This window comes from Osmerus mordax, chromosome 20, assembly GCF_038355195.1.
Source record: "Osmerus mordax isolate fOsmMor3 chromosome 20, fOsmMor3.pri, whole genome shotgun sequence".
Lineage (NCBI taxonomy): Eukaryota > Metazoa > Chordata > Actinopteri > Osmeriformes > Osmeridae > Osmerus > Osmerus mordax.
In genome coordinates this window covers 13,674,931-13,697,983 of record NC_090069.1, presented here as the reverse complement: position 1 = coordinate 13,697,983, position 23,053 = coordinate 13,674,931, and the positions used below count along the sequence as shown (strand labels likewise).

Here is a 23,053-nt window from a genome sequence, read left to right as displayed (position 1 = left end):
TTGGTGAATTTTTCTCATTGCTGATCATTCCTGAATCTGAAAGTATCGAGAACAGTTCTGACATTTATGGGAACATTTGAAGACTAGTGTTTTCATGAGGACGTTGGGGGACAATTTTTGATAGAATTCAGTCATACCTAAGAATGTGCTTGAAATGAACTCAGAGACTTGGTTTCCTGAGCGACTCATCTCAGACAGGTGAGACAGCTCCCTGTTCAACATCCTCTTGAACTGGAGAAGCAACAAAAAAGAGAGGGAGAGACAGAGAAGTATTCAGAGATTAGGCATTCACACTACATAATGACTATATTACATGGACAGATAATGAGCAGCTACAGACTGCTGATAGATGGCCAAAACTTTTGTAGAGCCGTATTTCTGATACAATGACGGCAGAAATTTTGCCGTGGCGGCAAAAGTTAACATCCTTCATATATTTTGCTATCTGCTAAATGCATAAATAACTTTGCAGCTCGTGGGGCGCACAGTTGGCAAATCAAGAATTGAGTAGTGAGTGACGAGTGGTTGTCAAATTGTAATTCTCTAATCTCGATACATTTTTTAACAACTGGCGCGAGACAAAGTGAAGATGGCAGCAAAGTAGAGCTACGAGCTCAAACGGAAGCAACTTTTTTAGGGAACGAAGATGCACTGTGTCGTCTGTCATACAGTTAGGTCCATAAATATTTGGACATTGACACAATTTTCATCGTTTTGGCTCTGTATACCACCACAATGGATTTGAAATGAAACAATCAAGATGTGCTTTAAGTGCAGACTTTCAGATTTAATTTCAGGGTATTTTTATCCAAATCAGGTGAACGGTGTAGGAATTACAACACATTTTATATGTGGCCCCCCCCTTTTTAAGGGACCAAAAATAATTGGACAAACTAACATAATCATAAATCTAATTGTCACTTTTAATACTTGGTTGAAAATCCTTTGCAGTCAATGACAGCCTGAAGTCTGGAACCCATAGACATCACCAGACGCTGGGTTTCGTCCCTGGTGATGCTCTGCCAGGCCTCTACTGCAACTGTCTTCAGTTCCTGCTTGTTCTTGGGGCATTTTCCCTTCAGTTTTGTCTTTAGCAAGTGAAATGCATGCTCAGTTGGATTTAGGTCAGGTGATTGACTTGGCCATTGCAGAACATTCCACTTCTTTGCCTTAAAAAACTCTTTGGTTGCTTTCGCAGTATGCTTCGGGTCATTGTCCATCTGCACTGTGAAGCGCCGTCCTATGAGTTCTGAAGCATTTGGCTGAATCTGAGCAGATAATATTGCCCGAAACACTTCAGAATTCATCCTACTGCTTTTGTCAGCAGTCACATCATCGATAAATACAAGGGAACCAGTTCCATTGGCAGCCATACATGCCCACGCCATAACACTACCTCCACCATGCTTCACTGATGAGGTGGTATGCTTTGGATCATGAGCAGTTCCTTCCATTCTCCATACTCTTCTCTTCCCATCATTCTGGTACAAGTTGATCTTGGTCTCATCTGTCCATAGGATGTTGTTCCAGAACTGTACAGGGTCTTTTAGATGTTTTTTGGCAAACTCTAATCTGGTCTTCCTGTTTTTGAGACTCACCAATGGTTTACATCTTGTGGTGAACCCTCTGTATTTACTCTGGTGAAGTCTTCTCTTAATTGTTGACTTTGACACAGATACGCCTACCTCCTGGAGAGTGTTCTTGATCTGGCCAACTGTTGTGAAGGGGTTTTTCCTCACCAGGGAAAGAATTCTTCTGTCATCCACCACAGTTGTTTTCCGTGGTCTTCCGGGTCTTTTGGTGTTGCTGAGCTCACCAGTGCGTTCTTTCTTTTTAAGAATGTACCAAACAGTTGATTTGGCCACACCTAATGTTTTTGCTATCTCTCTGATAGGTTTGTTTTGATTTTTCAGCCTAACGATGGCTTGCTTCACTGATGGTGACAGCTCTTTGGACTTCATATTGAGAGTTGACAGCAACAGATTCCAAACACAAATATCATACTTGAAATGAACTCTAGACCTTTTATCTGCTCCTTGTCAATGAAATAACAAACTCCCATGAGGGAATAACATACACCTGGCCATGGAACAGCTGAGCAGCCAATTGTCCAATTACTTTTGGTCCCTTAAAAAGGGGGGGGCCACATATCAAATGTGTTGTAATTCCTACACCGTTCACCTGATTTGGATGTAAATACCCTGAAATTAAAGCTGAAAGTCTGCACTTAAAGCACATCTTGATTGTTTCATTTCAAATCCATTGTGGTGTTATACAGAGCCAAAATGATGAAAATTGTGTCAATGTCCAAATATTTATGGACCTAACTGTATTTGGACATGGAAGCGGGGCAGTGCTCTGTGCCGTCACAGTCAACCAACACAGCGTAAAAAGTAAACTTGTTACACTTCAAGTGTGTGAAGTGAAGTGTGGAGAGGGTGGCAGACTTCCGCTTCCTGGGGGTCCACATACAGGACAGCCCATCCTGGAGTGTGAACACCTCTGAGCTTCTGAAAAAGGCCCAGCAGAGACTGTACTTCCTGAGAACACTCAGGAAGAATAACATCACACAAAGACTGCTGGTGTCCTTCTACCGAGCCTCCATTGAAAGCATCCTCACATACTGCATATGCATTTGGTATACCAGCTGTACAGTGGCTCAGAGGAAAACGCTCCAGAGGGTCATCAACAGCACTCAAAGGATTGTTGGCTGCCCTCTCCCCGCACTGGAAGACCTACACAGATCCCGTTGTCTCAAAAAAGCCCAGAACATCATAAAAGACACTTCACACTCCTGGGCACTCCCTGTTTGAAATGTTGCCTTCAGGCAGATGGTACAGATCAATCAAGGCAAAGACAAACAGACTAAAACACAGTTTCTATCCAACTGCAATAACCACTGTTAATGCTGCCAAAACATAATGTGTACAATGTTATGTATTATGTAATGACTGTGTGTGTGTGGTTGTTAACGGTACAGTCTTAGGTATATTTATTCTTATTTATTTGAGTAATTTTAGCACTTTAGTAATTGTATCCTTTTTACTGATTAAGTCAATGAATGATGCACTGACTGGAAGCACTTTAATTTCCTTGTACCTGTGACAATGACAATAACGATCTATTCTATTCATTTATATAGTATGCGATTGTGTTGGGGGCACAGCCTGGCCCAAGGAGAATGCTGTAGACTGTAGTTACATGGAGATTTTTATTAATGGACCCAGTAGTGTTTGTTAGGGGACAATTTATACATGAGATGATCAATAAAACTACCATACCTGAGAAATCCCCAGATCAATATAATGATCAATTCTCGCAACTGTCTGAGCCTAAAACATCAGAACAATGGCCATTTGGTCTCATAAACACAAGCCCTTGTATTCCACACCTACACTGGTACAACATGATGCTAGTGTGTCCATTTTTCTCAGGCAGACAGTCTGAGAGGTCAACCAGCCCAACACATATTTCCTACATTATCCTACACTAACTGCAGCTGAGGTGAGGCAGCGCTTCAAAAAGATCCACCCTCGCAAGGCACCTGGCCCAGATGGTGTATCAGGTAGGGCCCTCGGGCTGTGCTGACCAGCTAGCAGGGGTCTTCAGTGACATCTTCCACCTCTCCCTCAGCCTGTCTGTACCCCCCACCTGCTTCAAGAGGACCACCACTATCCCTGTGCCCAAGAACACCAAGGTCACATGTATGAACCACTATTGCCCGATAGCACTGACCTCTGTCATCATGAAGTGCTTCGAGCGGCTAGTCAAATCATTCCTCTGCTCCTCGCTGCCCCCCACCCTGGACCCAATGCAGTTTGCATACCGGTCCAACAGGTCTACAGACAATGCCATCGCTCTAACTATGCACACCGCTCTCTCCCACCTGGACAAAGGGAATACGTATGTGAGGATGCTGTTCATTGACTACAGCTCAGCATTCAACACCATTATCCCCTCCAGACTTGTCTCCAAGTTTGTGGACCTGGGACTAAGCACCTCCCTCTGCAAGTGGATCTTCAACTTCTTGGCGGGGAGGACACAGGTGGTGATAATCGGTGACCGCACCTCATCCACACTGATCACCAACACAGGCACCCCCCAGGGCTGTGTGCTCAGCCTTGTTCACTCATGACTGTGCGGCAACTCAAAGCTCCAACCTCCTTGTTAAGTATGCTGACGACACAACCATCGTGGGCCTCATCTCTGACAGTGTCAGCCTACAGAGAGGAGGTTGATACCCTGAAATCATGGTGTCAGGGACAATAACCTCTCTCTCAACGTCAGCAAGACCAAGGAGATTATTGTGGACTATAGGAGGCGGCAGGAGAAGGAGCATGCACCCCTACACATCAACGGATCCGAAGAGGAGAAGGTCAGCTGCTTCAAGTTCTTCGGGGTGAACATCAGTGATATGCAGATTTTCTATACATATGTGAGGTTGTCTCTTGCGGTGGTCAAGAGGTCACGCAGCGGGCCTTTGACAATACACATATAGATCAGGGAATGTGCTCTGTTTAACCTTTGAGAAAAGTACAAACAATGAGTTATGACGCATCACCTGTGTGCTGTTTCTCCTGTGCATTAAGTTGTGAAATGTGTACCGTTTAAGAGCATGTTTTGGTGGTTACTATATCTGTATGGGCCAGCTCATGTATATAATGGACCTCTGAGAGACTTGTTTCTCACTCATGCTATCCCTCTGTCATGGACTGATGGCATGATCCGACGTTGTTACTAATAAAACCGAGTCAACCCTTTTCTAATTGTCGTGCCTCCTTCCGGCTTGCCTGGAGACAGAGATCTCATCCTTACAATCAGCAAAGATCTCACCTGGTCTGTTCACACGGACAAGGTGGTCAAAGCGGCCCGTAAACCCCTATTCTTCCTGAGGAGACTGAAGAAGTTCAGCATGGACTCAGTCATCCTCACTAACTTTTACAGATGCACTATAGAGAGCATACTGACTGGTTGCATCACAGTGTGGTATGGGAGCTGCACAGACAGGGACCGCAAGGCCTTAAGTAGTGTGGTCCGTTCTTCTGAGTTCATCATCGGCAACACAATTCATGATGAATTCTCTTAGCCTTCATATATAGCATCATCAAGAAATAGCTATTAAATTGAAATGTACTCTAAACAGAAAATGTCATTGATAATCATCCAGCTTCTTGTAGTGCTGATTCTTTTGGCTCGTACATTTAGCCATTGAACCATAACTTCCACCAGTTATTCTTGGACAAAATACATATGAGATATATTAATTATACAGGGATGATACCACACTGGTCCCATGGGAATATACAAATAATAATTAAGATATATTGTCTTCTTTCTCTGGTGTCTCCTCCGCACCGACAGATCACGCGTCAGACATGCAGCCCGTTTATGAGATAATTTAATGTCTTAGTGTAAAATACATTTACATTTATTCATTTAGCAGACGCTCTTATCCAGAGCGACTTACAGTAAGTACAGGGACATTCTCCCCAAAGCAAGTAGGGTGAAGTGTCAGGTGGCTGAGCGGTTAGGAAAGCGGGCTAGTAATCTGAAGGTTGCCAGTTCGATTCCCGGCTGTGCAAAATGACGTTGTGTCCTTGGGCAAGGCACTTCACCCTACTTGCCTCGGGGAGAATGTCCCTGTACTTACTGTAAGTCGCTCTGGATAAGAGCGTCTGCTAAATGACTAAATGTAAATGTAAGTGCCTTGCCCAAGGACACAACATCATTTAACACGGCCGGGAATCGAACCAACGACCTTCTGATTACAAGCCCGACTCCCTCACCGCTCAGCCACCTGACTCCCTAAATACAGAAGGCATCTAACAAATGAACGTCAGATATGTCATGAACTATAATAACTGGTGAACAAAGGGTATCGATAGTGTTCCCCCCAATGTAAGAGTGGATGAACTACTGTACAGCCCTTAAGCCATTAACGCTTAATACAAGGCATTATCATGTCGAAGCTAACTCGAGCTCTGGCATTTTTCATTTATCAAAAACGTAAAAAGAATATAGCACGCAGCATGTGAAGAACGCGTTCAGCATCCCGCGAACATTGTTTAATTTTGAGGCTTGTCGCCTGCAGGCTATATAATTCTGACCGCGATGAGAAAAAACCAGCTTTCATTGCGAGTGGGCCGGACAAGGAAAGCATGTGGTTGTCTGCCTCATGTTTATTCATTAGAACATTTGAATGAAGATATCTCCAAACTTAGGATATCTCCAAACAGATTCTTACTAGTAACTATTGGATTAGTTACTAGTATCTATTCCAGTTTTACTAGTAACTATTCATTAGATACTAGTAACTATTCTTTAGTTACTAGTAACTAATCCAATAGTTACTAGTACCTATTCCTGTTTTACTAGTAACTTTCATTAGATACTAGTACCTATTCTTTAGTTACTAGTAACTAATCCAATAGTTACTAGTATCTATTCCCGTTTTACTAGTAACTTTCATTAGATACTAGTAACTATTCTTTAGTTACTAGTAACTATTACAATTGTTTACTAGTAACATTATTATTGTTACTAAAGAATATATTGTGCTTATTAAAGTTATGCATTGTGCTTATTAAAGTTATGAACTTAGAAGTGTGCTCAGGCTTAAACATTGGGTCTCACACTGGGTGTGGGAAGCAGGCTGTTCTTTGTGTCTCTATCTTTTCATTTTCAGAAACAACCTTGAATCTGGGTGGAGATGGCACCCGAGCAGGTGGGACGCGGAGGCAAGAACAACTCCCTGATGCACGAGAGAACAAGCTCAACCCTCTTTTCATCTTTCTGTTTTAATTGCACTGTATATGATATGCTGGGGAAGGGAAAGATAGCCAGTTGGACTTCGTGAACCAGCCCAAACTCTGTTGCGGGTAGGGAAACGTAGACAGCCCCAGAGCTCTGTACTTGTTGATTTCCAACTGCTACATTAAAGCTGATATTATCGGACCTCTGCGACTCCAGACCACTCTTTCTAGAACACAGATTTGTGTCATAGAATACCATCATTACTTATTGGAATAGACACAAAGATTTTGAATCCTTCATTACTAGTAACATTATTATTCTTACTAGTAACAAATGCGTTTTTACTCGTCATTGCTTATGACGAGTAAAAATGACTACTTGATAGTAAAATTTAAAATGTTACTAGTAAGACTAGTATGTCTAAAGCGGCGCGGAGAAATGCGCGTCTGGTGTGAACAGCTTTTGCTAAGTCGTAGCCGATCATGGCGCTGCGCGGCGCGTCCGGGCGCTTCGCAGCCAGTGTGTCCCAGGCGTAAGTCGATCCTGTTTGCTTCGACAACAGAAGTGGAAACAACTAACGTAATAATTTCAAATGATATCTAGTCAATCTGTTGAAAACAGTGTTGTGTAGACACAATAGATTTATTTGTACGTCTCCACCTTCATATTTCAGTGAGTGTTGGCCGTGTTGCGTCTGCGCCGCAGCTTCACTCGTTGTAGACTAACCAATCAGTGCACAGCTCATCTATATTTTCATGAGCATACCATAAAAGGAGAATACCTAGCTTTTTTTCCCAGGACAAATTCACTGGTAGCATCAGGGGGCATAGAACAGCACCCGGGCCATTTTCAGCCCAACCAATGTTACATACCCTATTCGGAGACCTTAAGGAACAGTGTGAAATACCAAAAAAAAAACTGTCAATCACCCCTTTAAGCACCAGAAGCGGGAAAATCCAAACAGTGACTTTTGCTGCGTACCTCAATGTGACATGTCCGGGAAGTTTAAAGATCCTGTAAAGTGGACCTGGAAACGAGTTTTAAGCTCGCCACACCACAGAATAATGTGTTATTAACTACCCATCCAAATTCGAATGAAAAAATAACACAGACAAGTACGTTAAATTAGGCTGTGAAATCGTGAAAAAATCAGCAGTCTTCTCTGCTTGAGACTGGGGGGGGCGTGTTGCCTGAAGGAGCTGAAGCTCCGCCCCTCGCTGCCTAGTGCCTACCTCCGACCCAGATAATGGACGCTATGTCAAGCCGAACAAAACCATATAGAATTACAATTTATTTGTTCAATGAGTGAAACATACAGATGCATATAAATGAAATGTTCCCGTGAGCTGTAACAGTAAAAATGGACACCAGAGACAGCAGACAGTGAGTTCTCCAACTAGGCTACTTCTAACACATTAGCTACCATTTCACCAATATACAATCATTCTACACCGAGTAGCCTAATATCAATTTAGTGGTTTGCACTAACTCATAGCAGAGATACCTCTGGAAAAGTTATCTAGTATAATTATAACAAGCACACAAAACTGAGTGATGAACTGCTGGCGGCGGTGGATGGTCCAGGTGCGACCGGAGGCTGAACGGCCGGAGGGGCGATGCTCGGTACGGCTCTGCGCTGCAAGAGAAGCCGTGTGTTGGTGAACCCCGTCTGTTTCTGGTCCATGTTAAAACTGTCCGCTGTGAAATGGTCAGTGCAGAGGCGGCTGTTGGAGTTTATCCGAAGCTTTCCATGAGCGTGGCTCTTCACAAAATCTATCCACCTATTTTTCCTTTCATTATCAATAGGGAACTTAAATGACTAAATGTAAATGTAAATGGCGTTGCAGCGCAGCTGGAGTTCTTGCATCCAGGGAAGATGCAGTTGCGGGTGGTGGGAGACATCCAGAAGCTAGCTTGCTGATGTAGGCTACAATAACAGTACAGCAGGAGGAGCCATTCAGTGATCTGACGTAGATAGGGCGAAATGAAGTAGATAGGGCATTTTTTGGCTCCGCCCATTAAAACCTGATCTGAAAACGGAAGAGAAACTGTTCTTCGGTTTAACTCCACATTTCAGTGTGACAAAGTTTTAGCGCTTTGCACATGCTTTCAGGAACTCATTTCACACGTATATAATGTACTTAGAAGCAAAACATGGAATTTACTTTACAGCAGGGATCTTCAATAGGTGGTACAGTATTAGGGGACCACTAAGGCCTATATAAAAGCATCCAAAAACAGCATGTCATGGGATCTTTAAGTTAAATGCCACGGTACCGTGCTCCTTCACTTGCGTGAGAGAGAGATGTGAAAGCAGAGACAAGTACTAGCCTGCGCTAAGATTTAAAAAAACAAATAGGCTGTTTTGACTGGCCATAAGCACATGGCACTAATTTAAGAGTGCACATTTTTAGTTCAAATACACAGTTACAGATCCAATCTAACTTTTTACCTCTTCAAACCCTACTGCTTGTGTATTTTGAGTGGTCTGGTCTTGACTCTGTCTCGCCCTGCCTCGGTCTTGGTCTTGACTCAGGCACGTGCCCCAATATAAATCTGCTATGCCCCAGTAAAATCTAAAGTTTGAGTTTTAACAATTTCCTTTATTAGTCAGTGCATTCATTTAGATTGATAATCCCTGAAAAAAATTACGCAGTAGGGCCTATCCCTATCAACGCTTGTAAAAGTGTTTAACCAAAAACACAAACCGATGCACGCGGAATTTCATGTCAGCATGCTCTTCTGAGCCTGCCAAATCGCCACTGCAGCACGCACACAGAAGTCATGGTGTCGGACTTGACACACAAGTCAGAATTGAGGTAGGCTAAGAAAACATTACAAAACTAATGATCGTTTCTAAATGATAGGCCTATACCGATAATTTTATTTTGACTAAAACGTGCGCTAACTATTGATGTCCTGCCAAAGCTGATATCAAACTTGTGTCCCTGAACTGTTGTATAGTGGGTTAAACAAGGGAAGTTTCTATAACCTAGTGCATTGCGCGCAGCAATCTTTAAAAAAAAAAAAAAAGGGATGTGCCCAGTAGAGTTTTATGTCTAACAACGCCTCTGAACTCACAGCAGGCACATACTGTGCAGTAGGTTAAGCGAGCGTTTTGCAAAGATACTGGTCACACCATAACGATTATATTTATAATGCAATTTCTGGGATTATGTCTAATTATCCCTTAGTGGTTCTGTTTATATAGTGCCCTTCATCTATAATTAATGGTGATGATAGTAATAGTTTTCATATAAAAGCCCACAGACTGATGGACCTCTTTGTTGTTCATGGCTCCTGCAGTGGTTTTGAAGCCACATGACATGAAATGGCAATGTTTCCTGAGGGTCCTCTCCCCCCAACAAACATTCAGTTGCACACTCACACAGGCACACACACTGAATTACAGTACACCAAAAGTGCAATGTTAAAAAGTTAAATGTGTTTTTTGAACCTTCTATATGCTACTGACCACTGCAAGTCTCAAAAAGCAGTGAAAGGAAAAATAAGCAGGACCTGTGTCATTGAGTTGGGCAGTATTGACTACTGACTACTGCTGATTCTAGTTTTAGCCTGTCAAACTGTTTGAGGATTCAGAACTTTGTTGGTTTAGTAGCATGGAGCCAGACTTGTGGACTGGGGTCTGTCTGTGGTTCATGCATTCATACCAGTGTGTGTTTGTGTGTGTTTATGATTAAAGCCATCCCCAGGCCTTTGAATCAGTGTACCATATCATCCTGCTCAGTGGTCACCCTTTGGAGCTCTCTGTGGTCATTCTTTGGAATTATCCAACATGGCAGCAGTTAGGCCACCCCACACTGGCTCCACATCTGTGCGGTTCCTGTCTAGAGCCTGCCAATAGGGGGTAGCGTGACAACACCCGTTGCCTCTCTTTGTGGTGGGTTTACGTGTGTGCACTAAGATAAGTGGCTGAGTAACACAAAAGTTGCCCCATAGGACTGATCCGGATCTTTCTGAACACTTATCTAGCTAAGAGTTGATGTGTCAGGGTTTGGGGGGTGACCTAGTGGTCACCCTGTGTTCTTTTCACGGCAGCGCTCAGCTGAAGGTCATCTTTCTATCAGCACCTCTTTCATCCTCCTCACCACCTGTTCCCTGTTTTGCGCTGATTACGCATCTTATAAATATCCTGTTTCCCTCCTTCTTTGCTGAAGAGTTTTGTGGTTTTGACGTGTTCCTTATCATGCATGATCTTTTATGTTCCAGCCGCGGTGAGCTGCTTTCCTACCCTCCATCCATCCATCCATCCATCATCTTCCGCTTATCCGGGGGTCAGGTCGCGGGGGCAGCAACCTAAGCAGGTTGCTTCCCTGGATTTACTGGACTGCCTCCTATCTCGGACTCTGCCTGTTCTTGATGACGTACTACGGATCACCCTTTGGATTTACCTTGGATTTACCTTTACTTGCCGTTTTGTTTCCCGAGCCTTCTGCTTGAGTGATTTTCAGTTTTTCATTAATAAACTTTCCGTTCCACACTCCACATTTGGGTCCTCCTTATAGCTAGATGTGACATGATGTTAGAATTTGGAATTAATACATGGGTCCTTGATCTGTGCCCAAGGGTAACCTCTACCTAATGTAGATTAGAGACATGGATGACCTCACTTGAAATACAAGTCTAGGAGAGGTTAGTGTGTATTGAACTTGCACAGATAGCAGAGACATCATTATTTGTACTTTTTGAACAAACAAAATTATCTGTGTCTGTAGTTTGGTAGAAACCGGAAGTGGGTGTGGCCTTGACAGGTAGTAGCAACAATCCAAATAATCAGTTTTGAACTGGTAAAATATGTCAATGTATATATCATTTAAGACATTTGTTGGAGGACAAGTCATGTCACATTAGGGCTGAAATAGGGGGTTACTAACTATGACCACATAAAATCTGGTGATAAGCGTATTTTAATTTGTAATATTTTAGCCTTTTATAGATATTTCTCTAATAGTCAGTGTCACCCAGTGGTATGATCTTTGAGTTTTGTATTTAAGACCTCCACCCCCTAAGCATGTCGTTTTAATTTTAGTTTTGTTAAAGTGCTCCTGTGCACAAGGCACCTACTTTCATTTCACTGTTACTTATAACTTAATACATGGTATGTTTTTGTATTGATTTGTTCTTACATGACATATACATTATGTTTTAGGTATTTATAAATATTTAGGTAATTCATAGATTAACTTGGTTTACTGGTTTTCGAATGTATCTTTCACACACTCGGGTAAGAATACATTTCAAAAGATAGATTGATATGGCAATTAACTGAACATAAATGCAGTATGTCATGGGGATAGCCCGTGCCCTATGATCAAATACACTTGGGAAACTGATTAAAACAAGTCGGCTGAAGTTTTTGTTTTTGGTAGTGTCAACTTTGCGACCCAGTGAGTATGAAGGAGGAGGCTGGAATCTAGTATGAAGGAGGAGGCTGGAGTCCATTAAGTTAGTTAAGGGAGACCAGGAGAGGTACAGGCGGGGCTCAGGAGTCAGTAGGCATTGCCCGAGCAGAGATTCTCTACTTTGTCCCAGTTTATACCTTCAGTTATTTTATTTTTTTTGTTTTCTCCAGTTGATATCATTATTGTTGCACCGGAGCAATGAGGTTCCACAAATGTAATTGTCGGTTTAGCGCTCAAAGATACCAAGTACTGGTTTGCACAGTTAAAAAACAATCTCAAAACTGGACTAGCAAACCAAATAGTTTCCGACCTTGTTTCTCAATCCTTCTACACATACCTTTTCTCCTATAAGAGCGACGCAGGTAGAAACAAAAGATTTAATGTTGATCTTGCTCTCATAATCAGTCGAGTAAGACTAACAAACAAACACCTTGGCTACACACACTTGTACACAAATAATATATTATGCTACCCATACATTGCATTATGCTAACCATACATATTAATGAGACTGGACTGCATAGAGGTAGTCGCCATTCTGTCCCAAACCAAGAAGTTCCCTCTTTCTCTCCATATCTACTGCACTTTCTTTCTACTCTGTTGCTTTTTTCCACCTCAAACTACCCTGACCATCTCCTAGTTTTCCTTCTCTCTTCTCCTCTCCATTGTGGTATGTGTCAGTGTGTTGGCACCAGTCAGCCTCAGGGTCATACAGGGTGTGGTGCCTTGGCTGGCTCTCCAAATTCTTGGCAGCAACACTCCCCACTTTCTGAACTCCCCTGAGTTCAGAAACTGTTGGGCCAAATCAGTTATGTGATGCTATGTACTATACAGTTCTGTATAGTACAAGTTTTAGCAAGTTTGAGATGGTTTATGGTCCAGTGGGATATATACACAAGACATGTTGTTGTTTTTATAAAAAAAATTATCTCGTCATTGAGGAAACAAACATTCCTGGAACATTGGAATGTCTGGTTCAGATTTGTGTCGTTAAAAGATGTTACACAGATTCTCAATATCAATGTCTGACCCACCGGACCATTGCATTACACCATAATCTAAAACATAGTGCATGATAAACCCATGGCTAGTGATTCAGTTACAAAAACAAGTACAGGAGTCAGTTGGCTGAGCGGTGAGGGAGTCGGGCTAGTAATCCGAAGGTTGCCAGTTCGATTCCTGGTCATGACAACTGACGTTGTGTCCTTGGGCAAGGCACTTCACCCTACTTGCTTCGGGGAGAATGTCCCTGTACTTACTGTAAGTCGCTCTGGAAGAGCGTCTGCTAAATGACTAAATGTAAATGTAAGTACACACACACACTCTCTCACAGACTATTCTCCTTTCTCTCTGTCTGTCTGGCCCCTGCTTTTACTCTCAGCTCAATGCTGGGCTTGAATTGACAGCTAGGGTTTCCATAGTAACATGGGTGAGCATGCGGGGCTGCAGGCGAGGTGGGGTGTGTGTGTATGTGTGGCACATGCCTAGGCCTGTCTGTCTGTGCTTTGTTACAAATGTGTGTGTGTCTTCATCTGTATGCAGCTGGGCCAAGCGATGCCGGTGAGTCAGGTGCATGCTCAGGGAAAAGGGAAAAAACACAAGAAAAATATAGCTGCAAGCAGCAATTAAGTGGCCAAGCAGTCAAATGACCCAGAAAATGTTTTAGACATCCTCAGAACAGGGTTCCGAGTGCATGCAGCAAGTTTGGTGTGAATCCATCAAAGATTTGCTGAGATACGATCCAACTTCCTGTTTACTGGCTTAACGGCACATTTTGATTGGCTATACCGGGAAAACGGTTTCTAAAATCAAAAAACCATGTGATGGCCTTTGTGAGGCTTGGTCTGAAGATAATCTCTGACAAATTTGGTTCAGATTGGACACACTTTGAAGGAGTAGTAGAGAAAAAAGTTTTTTCAGGAATTCAAAATGGCGGCCGCATTAATTCGGCTGTTATCACAAGTTATCATGTGTTACACACGGGATGTCCCAAGATATCATGAGACAAAGGAATCAATTAATAAAGGCAAACAAATCAACAGTTATTGGACAAAACACATTTTTGCTTCCTGCGGCCACGCCCAGTGATCACATGACACCAAATTGTTTGGACATCCTCATAAGAGGGTTCCGAGTCATCATACCAAGTTTGGTGTTGATATCTCAAAGATTGGCTGAGATTTGATCCAACTTCCTGTTTGGTTGCTTTGTTGACAATTTTGATTGGCTGTATCGGTTGCTCTGACGATGATGTGTGCCAATTCTGGGGAAGATTGGAAAAATAATTGTAGGAGAAGCAAAAAAACGTGTTTCCTTAAAATTCAAAATGGCGGAAAATCTGTATAACCGGAAATTGACGTCATAGGGTGTGTTGAACTCGTCTTGATCCAGGGAATCCAACGGTACCTCATTTTTGAAAATTGGTCATACGGTTCAAAAGTTACGTGTGTAAACACAAGTCCAACTTTGACCCGTTGGTGGCGCTAGAGTGATCGAATGGGAGACATGAAACTTGGTGAGAATAAAGAGGGGCCTGTTCTTAATGAGTGTGCCAAATTTCACAAAAAGTGACCATACAGTACTAGGGGCTGCCATAGACTCCAATGGGAGAGGAAGATGATTAATAATAAAAATAATAAATAATAATAATAGGTAGAAACACTTAAATGGCTTCTCCGCTTCGCGGCTTGGCCACCAATAAATGGTGGGAAATATGGGCTATAGGAAAGGCTGAATGAGAGAATTTGGCAAATTGTATTCGTGGCACCTTGAACCAATCCTGTGTTTGTCAGAGACATTTTTATATTTCAGAAAACAACAATGACGTTCATACAGTGTTTCCTCTAGGATTTTTTTTTTGCAGTGGGGGAGGGTCTGTCTGACCGACCCCTTTCCCACCCCCCCCCCAGCCAAAACCAAGTTCTAATACTATATTTTGGAGCAGGTTAATGTAATAGTCTAATAACTAAAGTATGTTTTAAATGGCATAAATGCTGCCAATTAATAATTAACGTAACAACGTATTGTAAATGGTCAGTAGCCTATCGATTAAGGTCCTCGAAAGCATGTACACTGTCTGCTTCATTTGATATTGATAGGCTAAGCATTCTGTAGCAAATAATAACAATAAACCCACTATTTATTAATTAAACATCTCCCCCTCCATCATAACTTTTCTTCTCCATGTCCTAAACTCCTCTCTTACCTCTGGCACCTTCCCCTCTGCCTTCAAACAGGCTAGAGTTACCCCTCTACTCAAAAAACCCTCCCTTAACCCTGCCGTCCTCCAGAATTACAGACCGGTATCACTGTTACCCTTCCTTTCAAAAACAATTGAACGTGCTGTATCTAACCAACTGTCTAACTTTCTCTCTCAGAACAACCTGCTTGACCCCAACCAATCGGGCTTCAAGACTGGCCACTCCACAGAGACTGCCCTCCTTTCAGTCACCACTGCCCTCCAGTCTGCCAGAGCGGCTTCCAGGTCATCCGTCATCATTCTGCTGGACCTATCTGCAGCGTTTGATACGGTTAACCACCAGATCCTGCTCGCCAGACTTTCTGAGATGGGCATCACTGGCACTGCACTCCAGTGGATCTCATCCTACCTGTCGGGAAGATCCTACCAGGTTTCCTGGGGAGGCAAACTGTCAGGACCTCGCCAGCTCTCCACTGGTGTCCCACAGGGCTCCGTCCTTGGACCCCTCCTCTTCTCTCTGTACACCACCTCACTTGGACCAATCATCACATCCCATGGCTTCTCCTACCACTGCTACGCTGACGACACGCAGCTGTACCTGTCGTTCCCCCCGACCGATCCGGGGATCTCAGCTAGGATGGGGGCCTGCCTCACAGACATCTCCGCCTGGATGACCGAGCACCACCTCCAGCTGAACCTCGCCAAAACAGAACTTCACATCATCCCGGCTAAACCCTCCATCTCCCACAATCTCTCAATCACCCTGGGATCTGCGACGGTGACCCCTTCATCCTCTGCCAGGAACCTTGGGGTTACCATGGACGACGAGCTCTCCCTCACGGCCCACATTGCTGCGGTCTCCCGGTCGTGTAGATTCACCCTCTACAACATCCGGAAGATCAGGAGATACTTGTCTGAGCACTCCACCCAGCTGCTAGTCCAAGCACTTGTCCTCTCCAAGTTGGACTATTGCAACTCGCTGCTCGCTGGTCTCCCAGCATGTGCAACCCGCCCTCTTCAGAGGATTCAGAACGCAGCGGCCCGCCTGGTCTACAATCTACCCAGACGCTCCCATGTTACCCCGCTCCTCATCTCTCTCCACTGGCTACCTATCATGGCCCGTATCAGATTCAAGACCCTGGTATTGACCTTCCGAGCAGTGAACGGGACTGCACCCGTCTACATCAAGTCTCTCCTGCAGCCTTACACCCCCACCCGTCACCTACGGTCTTCTTCAGACAACCGCCTGGTGGTCCCACCGCTCAAGACCGCCCGGTCCCAACACAAGCTCTTCTCCTGTCTGGCCCCCCAGTGGTGGAATCAACTCCCCACCTCCATCAGAGATACTGACTGTCTCTCCACCTTCAAGAAAAGGCTCAAGACGCACTTGTTCCGGGAGTACAACGGTACTTAGGAATGGTTCGCTTGACCCGATGTTAGTTTCCTCAAGGATCACAATGACTCTTGCTTAGAGACTTGTTGCTCTTGTGGTTAGTGGTAACTGTTTAAAATTTGTTTTTATTACTATTGCTTGCTTTTTTTTCCACAGGTACACTTGCACTTATAGCGGTTCATGTTGTTTAATTGTAACTTGTTTAACTACATGCTCTAATGGTTCTTCCCTTTGGCACTTACTTTGGTTGTTCACAATGTGTGCTTCATGTTTTGGCTACTCGCTATGTTTTTTTGGCTATCTTGTTGTTATGATCAGTGACCTATGCACTTTGTAAAGCTCTCTCTTGGAAGTCGCTTTGGATAAAAGCGTCTGCTAAATGAATAAATGTAAATGTAAATTAAAACTACTTCAGCATAATAATGCACTTAAAATACAAACGTGAGCAAAGGCAGCAATCGCTATCGAATCAACAGACGTGCAATTAAGCTAGCCCGGGGAAGAATACAAACAACGAAAATCACCAGTTAACTTAATTTAAATTAGCAAGAACTATAGACTTATACTAGCCTGGGTGCCAGCCAAACTTAGCCCGCCCACAAAAAAATTGGGTCGGGAAGTTGGGTCTGGGGTGGCTCGGTTGGGGAAAAACTATATCCGAACAAGAGCTGTTCGGACCAATAAAATTGTCAGGGCGGGCTTTATACGAATGATGGACAGATGATCAACAGTAACGTAATCAACCACATCACCAAAGAGCGCTTGGGTTGAATTTGTTTTCAACAAACAACATACTACGTTGCTGTCAAGTTTTGAAGTGAGTAAAACTCTTGACGCACTTCCCCAACTTGAATAAGGCACTGAAATGATCTACATGGAGGTGTAATTCACTGGATTCCACTCGAAGTGCTGAATAACTGAGCCTCAGGCAGTAGCTACGTTTCCACTTTTCCCTTTTTTTATTTTTATTTTCAGGTTAGCAGCATTTTCTCAGTTCAAACAGCAATCAATCAGGTAAAAAACAGAAACAGAGCACACATAAGTCCCCCGCAGTACACAGTAACCAACATGTGAAAGAAAAGATGCTTTAAATATTTAACTTTACGTTTGAAATAAACCACTATAGAAAACACTTTGAAGACGCAATTGAAAGTTGAAGTTCCTGTACCGCCCGCGGTACAAAAATGCTGCCCCCCCCTTCCTCAGTTACGACGCACTAAATTCTAACAAATATATTTTTTAGACGCTACACATGTTATACATCATTGGAAAGCTACGATTCTTGTGCTTGTAGATATGTAAACCATTTCAAGATCGAGTCACAACAACAAGTTTAGTCAACGTCTTTGTCCAGTCACCACTTTGGTGATGTTTACAAAGCCAAACGTCTCTACTTACCCTCAAAGGTTTGGTGTCGTCCAGGTATGCAACCAACACATCAAAACTTGATCTGCGTACATTCCCAAGGGTTCAAAGTATCTAACCATGTAAAGTAATTCTCCAAATACAATGTTTTACGTTCATGAATAGCCATTATCCTTTGTTTCATTATGCAAGTTAGCCGACGGAAGAAACAACTTGCTCAGATAAAAGTGCACATTCCTCCGGTTAGAAACGGAGAAAATACGATATGGAGGGATCAAAATGTCCGTTGAACCCTCCCCTTTTGATTGACACCTTGTTTGACCCAATAGGACCTTCCATGCCCCGTTGACAGCCCTCTAAAGCCAATTAGGTCTGTGCGTCCTGCCCCCCCCCGCCCCCCCCCCCCCACACTCTTTCTAAACAAATTTCTCGAACTGGCTTCAGCTGGCTCTGAAATGAGCTCGTTAGCCTTGTAGCTGAAAGCTAGCTGAAAATGCCAATACCTCATTTGTATGTGTCTGTGGAGCCGTCAAAATAAAAGTCGATTGCGCAATAGGGTTGAAAGAATCAGTTTTCTTTGTGCGCCAATCCTGGGAATCAGATAAAGCACTCCAATGTGTTCATGCTTCAATTTTTGTGTTTCAGTAATACTAATTAGGGATTTAGCTATTATATATGATAGTTCTAAGTACCACCTTTCATTAGAGATAACAATTATGAAAAATAATACCTTTTATCCTGAGTATTTGACCTTGGTTACAAAGGGTCATTTTGGAGTCTCCAAAAGGCCCTTTTAGAAAATGAATGGATGTACTCTTATAAAAACATGTGTCAAATATGAATATATTGTGGTATTATGTTTGACTTTTGATTTGAATTGGGTAAGGCTTCAACCTGTGGTCCAATTTAGTCTTCCAGCTAATACCTACCACCTCTAGGCCTCTTCAGGCCTCTGTTTTCAAAACAAAATCTAGACGGAAATAGAAATTTTCACTTTCCTTGTGTTCAAGCTTCTATTACTCAACACTAGTAGGACTGACAGGGGTCCTGACAACAGGGGACATAACTTCAGAGTGTCAGCTTTCAAAAGAGATCATTTACATGCATGTACTCCAAATGGTTCAAGAACAGCTTCCAATTTACTTTGGGTATGCTGTTTAGGCGTTTTCAGGCAAATTTAACAGGATTCTGAAGAGGTTTTAACAGCTTAAATGTAAAGTGCAAATCGACGTGCAAATTCACGCAACATTATTTTACAACAGTCAGTATAAACACAAACCATTTGGCATTTACAAACAACATTTACAATTTCATGTCCACCCAAAACCGGACCAGGTAGCAGACGGTCGCTGCGGTGACTAACTTTTTAGCACAAAAAGCCACAATGCAGGAGCAGCAGCAGACTTTGACAGCGATAAGTTTTTAAACCATGATTGAAAGCTTCTTCTCTTACCGGCTGCCTCTCCAGACTGTAGATATTTCCAATGTGCACAATGCTCCATACATACAGTTGTTCTCAGCATTCTCTGTGGCGTTCCACACTCGCTTTATACTTGATTTAGACACACACTTGATTAGGCACCTGTCAGCCTCCTCTCTGTTGCACGTGTGTTCCTATTGCGGCGTTGCGTGTATGACGATGACGATGGGTTTCGTTGATCATCAGTGACTTTGTAATTTCCCTTCAATTCTATTTTCTTCCCCTGCATTTTCTTTAAAATCCCAAAGTAAGGTTCAACTCATCTTTAACTTGACAGTTGCTCTGATTGGTTGTAGGTCTATCCAATTGAGTGAAAAGAGGCATTTTTTTCCGGGTTCGGTTGAAACACTCCCCATACTCACAGCCCAACGGAGCGGTGTCAGACTCATATTCTGACTAGAATTATGAGTATGACAACGTCAGGCTATACCTATACAATAACAGGCATAAATTATACGATTTACAGTTCTCAAGGACGCACACACGCAATCTCAACTGCGGTGTGAAGCGCGTGTGCGTGCTATTCTCCGACATGCACTCTAACAATAACTGCTGATAGACGGCCTACATTTTTGTACAGCCCTATTTCTGATACCGTGGCGGCAGAAATCAGTAAAATCAGTAAAATCAACATAGAGGAAACACTGTCATACTGTAATGACCATGAGGCAATTACAAAGACCTCTCCCACTAAAAACACCTCAAAAACTTTTAATGTGTTCTAAAAAAGCCTCGATTACAACTCCACAACAAGACAGCTATCAACACAATTGCCAAAACTAGCAAAACAAATGCACCAGAGATAGTGTGTAAAAAATAATGGAATAAACATGCTGTAACTGGAGGGCTAGGGTGGGAGAATTGGAGTCAGTCGACTTCCATGAAATGGAAAGCAGAATGGGAGCTTGTGTCTGGGTATGACTGGACAATGCTGCTTTCAGACTGAAGTTGTGGCACTTTATAAAGAGACCAGTGTTTAGGTTGGATTCCAGCTTATCTGTCCCAAGAAAGCTTCCAGACCACCTTTACAGAGCTGGGGCCTGACTATGGTCAAAAGCCCTCCCCCATCCCCCCCCCCCCCCCTCCCCAATCACACATGAAATATGGGGAGCTTTCAAAACAGGCTACAGTTTTGAAATCTCACAGCAAGAAAAGAGGCAATGACACATAGGGATGTGCAAAGGTTAAATAGAATTTCTGTATTTCGATGACATATCCCAGTTGTTCTGAGAAGACTTGATCCATACCTCACCACATAATATCTCATTTCGTACAATCCCTAAGATGGCAATGTCATAAATAAGAGAACATGTGATAATAAGGGATAATGATACTGTACTGAAACAAATTAGTTAACTGGTAATTGCAGATTAAGTTCTCAGAAATGAAACTAAAATCTGGTTCTTAGTCCAGTTGTGTTTTATTTATCTTCAAACCCAATGGTGTGTGATCTACATGAAGGGCCTTTGATGTGGACAGTGTTTAACTAGAGAGAAGGGACCATTGAATGTGGAGGGAAGCCATGATGAGGGAGCCGGAGCGTGTGAGTGGGTTTGTTATTGTCGTTTTGTACATGTGCTAGGCACCATGTGACTTGCACAATAACACACACACACAGTGGCATCGTCCGAATGACCTTCTGAAGCCTCCAAACAGAACAACACATAGAGGCATACACACCAGTTGGTGAATAGCATAGGCATGCACATACGTCAACTGAAAAAAAAGAATTATGCTGCTATGACTAACACCTGCACTCACACACATACTGACTTGTACCTAATTTTGTAAATACACACATATTGGCAGCTACTCTTTAGTGCAATTTAATAGTATGGTTAATCTGTATTATTGTTTTATTGTAGATGTGACGACTATAACAAACAGACAAACACACACATACAGAAAAACATCTCTCGTACTCACGCAGAAACACATTATGTTGTCCCTCATTTCACTTCGAGACTCCAGTGTACTGATGACATCACAATGTTATCAGCTGGAGATGCCTCCGTAGCCATGGCAGAACAGAGGATGCTCATGCTAGGCTAGTGCTAATGATAACAAGGGTCCCCTTGAGTTTCCCCTTTCAGACACATACTGTACACAGACTGGTTCCCTGCGACAGCCATCTTTGATGTAATTGAGATGCTTAGCACGGTGGGGGTGGTGGAGGGTGTGTGTATGTGTATGTGCGTGTGTGTGTGTGTGTGGGGGGGGTGCCTGTTGTTGCTGCAGCTGAGTAATGCTAAGAAGTCTATTGAGCCTGCACCAAAAAAAAGCTGTCTCCCAGAGGGTGAGAAGAGGATGGGGAGAAAATGAACATTTCAACTAAAATAAAATGATTACAATTTATTTCAAGTTCTTCTTACACATAACTATAACACTCCTCAAGTCTAAACAGGTGGTTTCTGAAGGGCTGATATTCAGACAGCCGCATGCAAATGAACTCACCAGATGTGAGTTTTTTTTTCTAATAGGAGGTATAACCAACTTGCCTTGCCTACATCCCACTAGCTTCAATGGTTTATCAACTGTTCAAGTGCATGCCATCTAATGAATGCTAAAAATATATATTTTAGGCTGAATATAAAAGGAAAGAAAGGTAAGCATTTCTATGCCAATTCTACATGGTAACGACTGCAGTATTTGGTTCAACAAAATAAGTCATGTAGGAATCACTAACATTGGGAACTGTAGTTGTTTGTTCCTATTCCACCATGACTAGGTTTAGGTTAGTATAGGTCTATAAGGTTAGTATAGGTCATTATGTGTCTTAGTGTATAATGTGTATTATTATATATTGCATACGTTTTTTTGTATATTAGGATGTTTATTACAATTTTCTTTTTTATTTTATTCTATTTTATTTGATCTTATCATAGATGTAATCTATGTTCTTAGTACTTATATGCTATGTTATGCTAGGTTGCTTGCGTTGTCTTGTCCCAAGAATTTCAGTGCCCAGTCTAACCCTAACCCTTTAGTTGTTTTGTGCACCTGACAATAAAACTGGAAACTGAAACTGACTATAAAAGAACCATAACTAGTCCCACATCCATCATCTTCTCAAGAAGTCCATTTTAAAAGACAAGTGGAAAACCACATCAACAAAAGGACATTGCAGTCTTACCTTGTTGGAGGCCATCTCACTGACTGAGTGTCTGGTCTGCAGTGTTTCTAGTTGGTCCAGGCACCAGTCAAGTTCTTCCAAGGTCTCTGTGGCCAGCTTCTGGTAGGCTTCCTCTGGAGGGGGGATACAGGGAATGGGGGCCAGGGGGTGAGGGTGTGGGACAGGGACAGGTAGAGGAAGTGGGTGGTCAGTTTTGAGGCGTTTGACAGGGCTGGCCGATGTCTCCTGGCCACTTTCGCTATCAATGCCGTAGATGTCGGCCGTGGCTGGGTTTCCATGGTGGACACATGGGTGGCTTTTCATAGCG

General features: G+C 42.9%; 1 protein-coding gene across 2 annotated transcripts in view; it reads right to left on the bottom strand.

Annotated features, from left to right (window-relative positions):
• The window catches only part of LOC136964408 (3',5'-cyclic-AMP phosphodiesterase 4D-like), a 35,219-nt gene extending 12,170 nt beyond the window's left edge, over positions 1-23,049 (bottom strand). For both annotated transcript variants that reach the window (XM_067258516.1, XM_067258518.1), the window contains exons 1-2: positions 22,747-23,049; positions 138-231 (exon numbers count right to left, since the gene is read on the bottom strand). In XM_067258516.1, the coding sequence (XP_067114617.1) occupies positions 138-231; positions 22,747-23,049 (397 nt within the window). The remainder of the gene's footprint in view (positions 1-137; positions 232-22,746) is intronic.
• Positions 23,050-23,053: the final 4 nt, after the last annotated feature.